Here is a 12,044-nt window from a genome sequence, read left to right as displayed (position 1 = left end):
CTCAATTATATATGAGGAAAATATACATTTATACTACATGCACTAACTTATACAATAATCATGATTGATTTCTAATTATATAGATATTATAAGTTGTTATTTTAATAGATATATACCACTTACCGAACATAAAAAATAAAATAATGTATTGATTTCTAATTTACTATGAAAATATAGATGTTTGCTATTTTAATGGATTTATACTACATATACTGAATTATTTAGTTTCATGAATTTATTCCTAATGGAAGTATTACTTTATCTATGTATACTATATAACTACACATACAGAATTATAAAATTATGATGAACTGATTCCTAATCACCATTGAAAATATATATTTTTTAAATGTTCTTTAATAAATTTATACTACTACAGATGTAAAGATTAATAATGACTTGTCTCCTAATTAATGATGAAGATATAATTTTTTGCTAATTTAATAGATGCTTCACTACATGAACTGAGTTTCATAAAGTAATAAGAAGGATCCTAATTAAAGATGTGAATATTCTTTCCTGAGCAGCACACAGACCCAGAGCCACAGTGAGAGCATCCAGGACGTCCATCCCAGTGGGCGGCTCTCTGACTCTGACCTGTTCTGTGGAGCAGTCTGCTGGTTGGAGCTACGACTGGTTCACACGTTCCCCAGACGCTGAGGAAACCGCCATCGCAACAAATCCTGTGCACAACTCTCTGAGCATCTCACAGGGAGGCAGCTACTGGTGCAGGGGGAGAAGGACTCACTCAGATTTCTTCTCAGAGAAGAGTCACGTGCATCACATCGACAGAACCTGTGAGTAGCAGGCTTTCATGACTGGCTACGATGAAACAGAACCAGTCAGCAGCAACATTAACCAGTTGTCTCTGTTGGTTTTATATTTGTGTTGAATGTTCAGTGTCCAACAGAAGCTTTGTCGTGCTGCAACACAACTGGACTCAGATATTCAGCGGTGAGACGATCTCTGTCAGGTGTGAGATCCAGGGAGGAGGAGACACCCAGTGGGAATATGAATGGAGGACAACAAGCTCCCACCAACCAGTCACTGGTCCAAACACAGCTCCCACACACAGTGAATACAGGCTGGGCCCTGCCTCTGTTTTCCACAGTGGAGAGTACTGGTGTAAGGCCAGAGCGGACTGGTATTCCTCAACAGAGTGGAGTGAGGCCTTCCAGCTGAGAGTAACACGTACGTCCAATCATCTTTCACAACCTCCACGAGGACGTTACGTCTTCACCTCTTTCTATTGGTTGTTCTTAGCAGGACCAGTAAAAACTACTAAACCAATTTCTGCCCAATCCCCAGAAAGCATCTGGGTGTGGACCTGAACTGGTCCACATGTAAACAAGCTAATGTGGCCCAAATACCTTAAAACCAACCTGGGTCTTTCTGGCACACATCAGGTGCTGTAGGCAAAGTGTGATCTGGATGTGGACCTCAAGTGGTCCATGAATGGTGAACATGGCTCAAACAGCACTAACACATGGGGGCCACCTTCGGCCCTTGTGGTTGACACACGGTATTGCTACGGCTCATCTGTGGCCCGGCTCTGGCAAACAGCAGTGGACTGCCCCAGTGCCATCCCTCCATGAGGTGTGTGGGCTGGATGCCAGAGTGACAGTGTGGGCCACATCTGGGCCTGAAGCATTGAGCTATGTGGGGATCAATGAACCTTTTACATGTTGAGATTCATCATTAGACCTTTTTGTCTTATATATTCTACGATCAGAACTTTGTCCTCTACTGAGTGAAACTCTGCTTCATACGCTTTAATCTGTTTCTCATTTAATTTATCTTTCATTTTCTCTCCCGCACTTTGAAAGCCGATAAACCCAGGCCCAGGCTGACTGCTGATGACACAACCATCACAGGAAAGGGAAGCGTAGCACTGACCTGCTCTGTGGAGAACGCAGCTGAGTGGAGATACGACTGGTTCAGAAGAACCTCAGCCTCCTCTGCAGCTCAGATCCTAAGATATAATGAAACAGATGATGAAATCAGCATCTCAGAGGAAGGCATCTACAGCTGCAGAGGACGGAGAGGAGACACAAGCTTCCTCACAGAGGACAGCAACCGAGTCACAATAGAGAACAGAGGTAAGAGTCCGTTTAGAAATCCAAACACTAGTTACCTCCTGTGGAGGTTATATTCTGTCCCTGGACGTTTCTTTCTTTATTTGTTTGTCAGCAGGATTACACAACAACTACTGGATGGATTTCAACAAAACTTGAGACAGAACCAATGAGATTTAGATGGAATCCAAACATCCAGACTTTCTTTAACATGTAACTTTAACTGAGCAACAGCGCCCTCTGCAGCCACACCTGATATGTTTTAATAAGTTCAGAGTGTTATGAACTGATCTCAGTTCAGCTTCACTCTTCAGCTGCAGCTGGTTGTGTCTGTGACTCTCAGTCAGTTCTTCTCTCAGGAGATGGAACCCACTCACCAGAGTCACAGAGAACAGACGCTCAGGGAGAGAAGGAGGAAACTTTCTCCTCATTAAGACAGAGAATCATTACATTAACTTGGAAGCTGCTGTTTCAAGGTTAAGAAGTTGCAAAGTGTTTTTCTTTAAGATTGTGTGATTCTTGTTTGATTCTTTCCCTGATGAAGAGATGAGAGGACTGGTATCTGTACAGTTTGGTGGAGGGAGGAGCTGTACTGAGCCATTCTACTTTCTTCTGTTCTCTGTTTCTATTTGTGATCAGTTTCCCACAAGGCCTCTGTGGTCCTGCAACCTGACTGGTCTCTGGTCTTCAGCGGTGAGAGGATCACTGTCCGGTGTGAGCTCCCTGCAGATGAACTGACTGAGGTGGAGTATGAATGGACCAATCCCACAGATGAACTGACTGAGGTGGAGTATGAATGGACCAATCCCACAGATGAACTGACTGAGGTGGAGTATGAATGGACCAATCCCACAGATGAACTGTCTGAGTGGGAGTATGAATGGACCAAACCCAACTCAACTACGGCTCCAACACACAATGAACACAGGATTGTCAACGTGTCCTCGTCCGACAGTGGAAGCTACAGGTGTTTGGCTAAAGACAAGAAGAACTTGAATTCCACGACCGAGTGGAGCGATGACGTCACATTAACAGTTTCTGGTGAGAAAGACAGAGTTTTGAGAAAATGGCAAATGTCTCCTTCAGTTTATGTTCATATGCGCTGATAAGAAATAGAATACGACAAAAAAGTAACGAGGGATGGACCGATTCAGAAGCTGAACATCTTACCGATATTTATCTCGTTGTTGCGATCAGCCTGTTGGCGAGTAAGATGACGTTCACCGATGTTTAGATGTTAGTCTCATCTGGGAGGAAACGAGTGCTCTTCAGAATCCAAGTCAAAACATCCTGGAGACAAACGATCTGGGACCAAGGTCCTGATGATACTCGACCAATCGTGAGTCACGATGTTTCACCAGGTTTTTATAACGTCAAAAACTAATTCAGTTCAACTCAAAACTTGAACATACAGAACATCAGAGGAACAAGAACTTCCTTTCCTCCTGAAATATCTGACCTGTACTGCAGCCAGCCACCAGGGGGCGAGCTCACTGCTGTGGAGCTGTGATGTGGTCCATCATTATATAGGTGGATGCTCAGCACCTTTAGACCAGATGGATGTGGTCCACTTCAGGCAGTGATGCTGCTCCTCTAGCTTTCCTGTGGACAGAATGGATCTGAGCCTAAACTCGTCCACTTGTTAAAGAGCTAATGTGGTCCAACCATCCCAGAACCCACCTGGGTCTCTATGGTAAACATGTGGTGCTCTAGGCAAAGTGTGATCTGGATGTGAACCTAAAGTGGTCCATGTGGTGAACATGGTCCAAATAGATCCAAACGAATCTGGGCCACGTCTGGCAGCTTTGGTTGATGTACGGTACGGCTGTGGCTAACTTGTGGCTCTGATGTGGCAAACAGGTGGTATAATCTGGACCAAACCATTCTGTGCTTCTGCTTTTACTGCTGTTTTAGTTTGTACGACTGCAGAAGACTGAAGGAGACACATGTTCTACTCATTTCATTCAATTCACATGAAATGGACTAAAAGCCAAAGTGTTTTTAACATTAACAGAAAGACCAGCGGCTCAGCTGAGTGCTGACCACAGAGCCTTTCCAGTAGGGGGCAGTGTGCTCCTGACCTGCTCCGTGGGCCCAGCATCACCTGGATGGAAGTATTACTGGTACAGAGGTGAGAAGACCTCGGAGCCCCTGACGGATGAGGACTTCAAGTCACATGGACAAAGTGCTAGTGCCTCACGTGAAGGACTGTACTGGTGCAGAGGAGGAAGAGGAGATCCAGTTTACTACACCCAGTACAGTCACTCAGTCAGGATTCATGGAATCGGTGAGTGAGGAGAGAATCCATTCTGCGTCCATGATGTTTGTTGAGATGACGTAAAGGTTGATGCTGATACAAGCTGTGATTCTGTCTTTACTGGTGAATATGAACAGTCCACAACAGAGCTGCTGTGACTCTTCAACCCAACTGGCCGAGCAGATACAGAGGAGAAGCCGTCACCCTGAGGTGTGAGATCCAGGGAGGAGACTCTGAGTGGGAGTATGAATGGACAGCAACCAGCTCACAGGCACCCCCCAACACAAAGGAGTTCAGGATCAGTCTGGGGTCAGATCTGAGCGGCAGCTACTGGTGTCAGGGCCGACTGAAAGGTGCATGGCAGAACTCAACAGGATGGAGTGCTCCCCTCACGTTGTCTGACGGTGAGTCAAGTCATGTTTAGTATTAAAATATAGTTGTTTACCTTTAAATATTACAAAGTTTATATGTGTTATATGCACATGTACAGAAGAGAAGCCGAAGTATCCCAGATTCCAGCCATCTTTCACTTTTCAGGTCATTTAGAGTTTGTGAAATCATGATGGAGGTGTGGAGCACGGGTATTGAGGTCCCGCCCATACATATGCTTGACCAATCACGAGTCAGCTGTCAATCAGGACGTGTCACTGTTTTTATAGCATCAAATAACTAATTAAAACCAAACTGATCAGAAACATGAAGACGTGAACAAACTCAAATTAAAGAAACCATAGTGGACATGTACTGCAGGCAGCCACCAGGGGGCGGTGTTGTCGTTTGGCTTCACTTTTGGGGGCAGTCATGTCGATGTCTGAATGTGAAGCATCCAGAAATGTCATTGGTTCCAAAATGAACATCTGTAGACAAACATGAAGACGTGTTTCTGTTGTGACGATGTTCTGTTTCAGCGGCTGCACCACCACCTGTCCTCACTGTGTCTCCATCATGGCTGACTCCTGGAGCCTCAGGGACTCTCACCTGTGGGGGGGTTCCACATCCCACTGCAGGATGGAGGTTCTACTGGTACAGAGCGCACCCCATTAGTTTGGATCCAGTCCCAAGATGTCCCCAGTCAGATCAATATCACACTCCTGAGTTCAGTTATGAGCTGCTCCCAGGAAGCGACGGAGGAACTGAACAAAACTCCTCCGTCATCCAAGGCCTGACGGAGTCAGCAGGTTATTCATGTCGAGCTGGAAGAGGAGACCCCGTGTTTTACACTGAGTACAGTGAGACAAAGTGGGTGTGGCCTGTAGGTGAGTTTGTTTCTTTCTCTTGAAGCAGATGTTGTCCCTTCAGTCGGTCAGTTACTTGGGGAACTTTACTTTGGCTGGTTCCTCCAGGTTATTCACTTTTAGAGGTCATAGGTCAAAGGTCAAGACAGATACAGGGTTAGAGAGACAATCTGAAGTTTATATTGATCAGAGAATCATTCCCCAAAATCTAATGTCACATGAAATTATTCTTTGTTTGCATCCTATAGGACTGACCTGAAGGTGATATTATTTATGATCATATGCTCGGACTGACATCATCATGATGTCACTGTGATGTCACTGTGATGTCAACAAACGATGTCGTCCTTCTGACGTTTACTCTTTAAAATGACTCAAAGCCTAAAATGACTCCTTTAATCTGGAAACATTACAAATGTATTCTGGTAATATTATGACCTGATTCCCAAAACAAGAAGTGACTGAGATGGAGTCTCTGCTGATGACTTCACGTCTTTAATGCTCAACTCATTTAAACTATTAGTTTCTGTTTCACTCTTCATGTCACGTTTTTCAGATTCCTATTCGTCAGTGTCTCTCACAGTGAAGCCGGACTCAGTGCAGCACTTCGATGATGACAACGTCCGTCTGACCTGCGAGGGAAACTCTGATGAGTGGAGATTGTGGATGTTTACTGGAGAAGTAGAATTGACAGAGTGCAAGTCTCACAAGACAATGACAAGCTTCTCATGGAACATATATCTTCCTTCTGGAGTTTTCTGGTGTGGATCTGGATCAGAGATCAGCAACGCAGTCAACATCACGAGAGGTTGTAGTTTTTCATTGAATCTATTCACACTGTGCATGTTTCCAACATCCCATAATGTGATTTAAATGTACAGTAGCTGAAAGTGGGGAGCACTGCCTCCCTTCACTGCTCCTGCAGGAGCTGCACCCCCCACATGTACCAAGGTGCATCACATCAAACATGATCTCTGGATGAAATTCACCCTCTTTATTTACACAACCACACGTTCAACAACCAGAATCAGCTGTGAGAGTGTGTCTGTCTGCGTTAAACAAGCACACATCACGTGACTGTGTGGACGCCACAGCCCACAGCGCCACCCGGAGGCTGTTTCCCTCTCTGCACTCAAGAGGGAGGTCTTTTGGTTGGAGAGCAGGACTTATTGATGTCCCATTCAGATTTAGTGAAGCTCTCACTCTAAACCCTGCGCTCACACTCAACTCTCCCTGCTTGAGCTCAGATGTCCTGCTCTTGAATCCAGGGCTGTGTATTGAAACCAGATGTTTTTCCAGCGCACACACAACGTACAGCTCATGGACGTGAGGAGCAGAATGTGACAAAAAGTGCATTGAATGACTTTGGCTCCATTTAACATCTAATATTTAGACTCAAGCTGTTTATATACGAGCTGAATAATCAGGTTGTTCACATTGTTGATGGTTTTTTAACTGTTTACAGATTCAGATCGTGTTCTCCTGGAGAGCCCTGCCCATCCTGTGACTGGGGGACAGTCCGTTACTCTCAGCTGCTCATTGTTCAGAAGAACAAACCTCGATTCCAGTTTCTTTTTCTACAAAAATGGTGAACTCCTCCAAAGTGATGTCAAAGGGAAACTGGAAATCTCAGCTGTGTCAAAGTCAGATGAAGGTTTCTACAAGTGTGAACATTCAGGAGTCTTCTCACCAGAGAGTTGGATGTCAGTAAAATGTGAGTGTGATCAATATGAGGTAGAAAAGGAGTCTCCAGGTTGAGAAGTAGATTTGAAACTTTTCTACGCAGTATTTTCACTGAGACGGTTTCTAAACACCAGGTCCACTTGATCAATACACTTATAAAAAAGAAATTCATGTTTTTTTTACACAGAGATCAAAGTATTTCTACAACTACAAACCTTTTTTGCACATATTCAAATATTTCTTCAACTACAAAACTTATTCACACACTTGTTTTTTTTCAAATCAAAATGTCTGAAGTGTTGGTTCTATGTTTCTCCACGTCATGGATCTTTCTTTGCTCCTCACTGCTCCTCGTCTGATCAGTGACTCCTGCAGCACCTCCCTCTGCGTCTCCTGTGCTGCTGGTCGTTGGGCTGGTTGGAGGCTTCACACTGATTCTCCTCCTCTCACTGCTGCTGTTGTGTTGGTGCAGGAATTCAAAGAGTGAGAGCTGCTCTGGTTCAGTTCATTTAAATCAAACTCATTCCAAACTGTTTTGGTTGGAGAGCAGGACTTATTGATGTCCCATTCAGATTTAGTGAAGCTCTCACTCTAAACCCTGCGCTCACACTCAACTCTCCCCTGCTTGAGCTCAGATGTCCTGCTCTTGAATCCAGGGCTGTGTGTTGAAACCAGATGTTTTTCCAGCGCACACACAACGTACAGCTCATGGACGTGAGGAGCAGAATGTGACAAAAAATGCATTGAATGACTTTGGCTCCATTTAACATCTAATATTTAGACTCAAGCTGTTTATATACGAGCTGAATTATCAGGTTGTTCACATTGTTGATGGTTTTTTAATTATTTACAGATTCAGATCGTGTTCTCCTGGAGAGCCCTGCCCATCCTGTGACTGAGGGAGTGTCCGTTACTCTCAGCTGCTCATGGTTCGGAAGAAAACTCGATTCCAGTTTCTCTTTCTACAAAAATGATGAACTCCTCCAAAGAGATATCAGAGGGAAAATGGAAATCTCATCTGTGTCAAAGTCAGATGAAGGTTCCTACAAGTGTGAACATTCAGGAGTCTTCTCACAGGAGAGTTGGATGTCAGTAAAATGTGAGTGTAATCAATATGAGGTAGAAAAGGAGTCTCCAGGTTGAGAAGTAGATTCAAAACTTTTCTACTCAGTATTTTCACTGAGACGGTTTCTAAACACCAGGTCCTCTTGATCAATACACTTATAAAACTTTTCCACTTATTTTTAAAGCTGGAAACTTTTTTGGACATATAACATTTTTCTTCAAGTACAAACCTTATTCACACATTTGTTTTTTTTCAAATCAAAATGTCTGAATTGTTGGTTCTATGTTTCTCCACGTCATGGATCTTTCTTTGCTCCTCACTGCTCCTCGTCTGATCTGTGACTCCTGCAGCACCTCCCTCTGCGTCTCCTGTGCTGCTGGTCGTTGGGCTGGTTGGAGGCTTCGCACTGATTCTCCTCCTCTCGCTGCTGCTGTTGTGTTGGTGCAGGAATTCAAAGAGTGAGAGCTGCTCTGGTTCAGTTCATTTAAATCAAACTCATTCAAACTATTGTCACGATAGTCATGGAGCAGAGGTTGAAAAATAAAATCATGTAACGTGATCATTATTGTCTTTTCCACAGATCTGTGTTGTGACAGGTTGGTTCCACTCTCTCTTGTTTCATCTTCAACAAAACATCAATACTTTACTTTTTCTGTTTCATTCACTTGTGACGTTTGACTGTTTCAGACTCAGCCAGTCTCTGAGAACCAATCAGAGCTCAGACCCAACTGTCCAATACGATGAAATCCAGCTGCCAGTGTACTCGTCTCTTCTCCACGGTCAGTCGTCCTTCTCCTCCTGAATGCCTTCTCAGATATTTCTAACTTGATGCTTTTCAGAAGAACCTAGTCACAAAGTTTCCAAATACATTTCATGTTGATTTGATTTTTTATTGACTCGTAGGTGACGACTGCATCTATGACTCAATCAGAGGAGACACGGAGGAAGGTACAGTATAAAATGAGTCTCCTGCAGAGAAGTCCACAATGAAAAACCTTCTGGTTTCAGGTGGACGGGCAGAGGAGGACAGAAATGTCCAACACGAAGTCATGACATCAATACACACGCGTGGTTTTCCAACATCTCATTTTGGTCACATGGTCCAAAGACAGACATTTGGACTTTTCAGTTGAGTCTGAAGCAGAGCTACAGGTGGAAGGTTCCTCAGACCCGGCTCCAGACCAATGCACCAGAATGTAGTCTGACCCGGATCAAACTGAACCAGGGATCGGTTTTGCTGCGTCCACATAATGTTTGAACAACAAGGACGTTCATTTGCATTGGACCACGTGTGGAGCACCTGAAGCTGGTGAAGCTGGTTGAGATAGAGATATTAGAGTGGCAACGAGATCAACTAGATGAATCAAACAGTGGTTCTCCACCTTCTCAAGTCGTTTGTCTGATCTTCACAGGAACCCGAGGTGATCCAGAGGAGACGTCTGACTACGTTAATGAAAATCCACATTCAGCTTCAGGTACAAATATTAACAACTGGCTGTTCAGCTACTGGCTCATGTGCATCTGAAATAAACCTCAACTGAAACTCCATCATATCATTATTAAATACTTCTTGTAAAATACTTTAGTAATTTATAGTTATTGTCTCTTTGTTTCAGGAGGACTATGAATGGTTCATCCTCCAGGAAACAAGAGCATGAAAATCAACATTCATCCTGAAACACCTTCACATGTTAGACTCACCAGTTTTGTAACAGCTCATTGGAAAGAACGACTTGATCTGGATTGAATTTCAGTATAAATGAAAAAAGAAATGTTTTGATATTTGCTTTTGTGTTTACGTTCAATATTTCAATTGGCTGATATGGGCCTTTTAAGATATGCTCCGATATGAAAAGGTTTATTTTACAGGATGAATAATGTGCTTTATGATTATATTTTACATTGATTTTTTTATGTCTTAATTCAAGTTCTATATATTCTGTCGTATTTGTGTTTTCTTTCAATTTATCTTTATTTCTTTAAAGAATATTGTTTTACTTAAGCTTTAATTTGCAATTTCATACACAAGTGATGTTTTTTACTCCTTGATATCAGTATCTGCATTGGCCCCTAAAAAAAGTTTATTCTGTATATTTTTGCCGCCATCATGCAACAAAAGTTTGAATGCAACCTTTGATGTTTTCCATTCATAAGTATAAATATGTATTTTTTATTATTCACCAATGACTCAATGGAGGACGATGTCAGAAAGGACATCGTCTGTCTGTGGTTATGTTCCATATACAGTCTGTGGTGATGTTCCATATACAGTCTGTGGTTATGTTCCATATACAGTCTGTGTGTTATGTTTCATATACAGTCTGTGGTGATGTTCCATATACAGTCTGTGGTTATGTTCCATATACAGTCTGTGGTTATGTTCCATATACAGTCTGTGGTGATGTTCCATATACAGTCTGTGGTGATGTTCCATATACAGTCTGTGGTGATGTTCCATATACAGTCTGTGGTGATGTTCCCTATACAGTCTGTGGTGATGTTCCTTATACAGTCTGTGGTGAGGTTCCATATACAGTCTGTGGTTATGTTCCATATACAGTCTGTGGTTATGTTTCATATACAGTCTGTGGTTATGTTCCATATACAGTCTGTGGTTATGTTCCATATACAGTCTGTGGTGATGTTCCATATACAGTCTGTGGTGATGTTCCATATACAGTCTGTGGTGATGTTCCATATACAGTCTGTGGTGATGTTCCATATACAGTCTGTGGTTATGTTCCATATACAGTCTGTGGTTATGTTCCATATACAGTCTGTGGTGATGTTCCATATACAGTCTGTGGTTATGTTCCATATACAGTCTGTGGTTATGTTCCATATACAGTCTGTGGTGATGTTCCATATACAGTCTGTGGTGATGTTCCATATACAGTCTGTGGTTATGTTCCATATACAGTCTGTGGTTATGTTCCATATACAGTCTGTGGTTATGTTTCATATACAGTCTGTGGTGATGTTCCATATACAGTCTGTGGTGATGTTCCATATACAGTCTGTGGTTATGATCCATATACAGTCTGTGGTGATGTTCCATATACAGTCTGTGGTGATGTTCCATATACAGTCTGTGGTTATGTTCCATATACAGTCTGTGGTTATGTTCCATATACAGTCTGTGGTTATGTGTGATTATTTCCATGGCTCGTAATTCTCTGTTTGATGAAAACACTCGTCTGCAGACAGTTTTGCTTTTTATTTTGAAATGTGATGAACTGTAACAGATTATAATTCAAACACATAATTTGATGTGTTCTTTCTTTTATCTTTATTAAACTTTGAAATCCCAGCTGGACTCTGTCGATATGTCCTGTTTTATTTTGAAATCCCTCACCTTACGTGTCCTCAGTGTGACTTCCTGTCTGAGTGGGAGCTGGTTTCCTTCTGGTCCACCAGTGTCTCCTCAGCCAGTTGCTCATGTCTGCAGTGGTCAGCTGGTCTCTGCCCAGTGAAGCTCTGCAGCTGATGGATGTTTCCTCCACATGACGTCTCTGCTCTGACCGATGACTCCGGCTTTCAAGTGAAGACAAGAAGGTTTGTGTTTTATTGTGGCAGGAAACTCTTCTGTTGAACATTTAAACCTTTCTTGATATTATCACTAGTTTGTTTTTCCCCTCATTAAATCAAGGTGGCCTGGTGTTTGCTAAACCACTAAGAGAAATGAACTGGACCAGTTCTGACAGCTGGACTGAGTCTGGCCTCAATTT

At 42.9% G+C, this 12,044-nt stretch overlaps 2 protein-coding genes across 2 annotated transcripts in view; both read left to right on the top strand.

Annotated features, from left to right (window-relative positions):
- LOC133966542 (basement membrane-specific heparan sulfate proteoglycan core protein-like) overlaps positions 1-12,044 on the top strand; it is a 298,590-nt gene that overhangs the window by 974 nt on the left and 285,572 nt on the right. Inside the window, exons 3-13 of the mRNA XM_062401524.1 lie at positions 528-797; positions 901-1,271; positions 1,416-1,458; positions 1,827-2,099; positions 2,715-3,116; positions 4,090-4,362; positions 4,470-4,736; positions 5,241-5,588; positions 6,124-6,375; positions 7,033-7,281; positions 8,104-8,349. Of these exons, the coding sequence (XP_062257508.1) occupies positions 528-797; positions 901-1,271; positions 1,416-1,458; positions 1,827-2,099; positions 2,715-3,116; positions 4,090-4,362; positions 4,470-4,736; positions 5,241-5,588; positions 6,124-6,375; positions 7,033-7,281; positions 8,104-8,349 (2,994 nt within the window). The remainder of the gene's footprint in view (positions 1-527; positions 798-900; positions 1,272-1,415; positions 1,459-1,826; positions 2,100-2,714; positions 3,117-4,089; positions 4,363-4,469; positions 4,737-5,240; positions 5,589-6,123; positions 6,376-7,032; positions 7,282-8,103; positions 8,350-12,044) is intronic.
- On the top strand, positions 8,661-11,626 carry LOC133966102 (uncharacterized). Its single transcript, XM_062400859.1, has 6 exons — positions 8,661-8,774; positions 8,897-8,912; positions 9,004-9,095; positions 9,220-9,264; positions 9,729-9,791; positions 9,933-11,626. The coding sequence occupies exon 6, from the start codon at positions 10,549-10,551 to the stop codon at positions 11,467-11,469; it is 921 nt and encodes a 306-aa protein (XP_062256843.1). The 5' UTR covers positions 8,661-8,774; positions 8,897-8,912; positions 9,004-9,095; positions 9,220-9,264; positions 9,729-9,791; positions 9,933-10,548; the 3' UTR covers positions 11,470-11,626.

Source organism: Platichthys flesus, chromosome 12 (genome assembly GCF_949316205.1).
Source record: "Platichthys flesus chromosome 12, fPlaFle2.1, whole genome shotgun sequence".
In the NCBI taxonomy this organism is placed as follows: Eukaryota; Metazoa; Chordata; class Actinopteri; order Pleuronectiformes; family Pleuronectidae; genus Platichthys; species Platichthys flesus.
Note: the sequence above shows the minus strand (reverse complement) of the source record. Positions and strands in the feature narration are given on the sequence as shown.

Excerpts from the sequence above, each read along its gene's own strand:
- LOC133966102 (XM_062400859.1), top strand. The coding sequence starts at position 10,549 with ATGTTCCATATACAGTCTGTGGTGATGTTCCATATACAGTCTGTGGTT.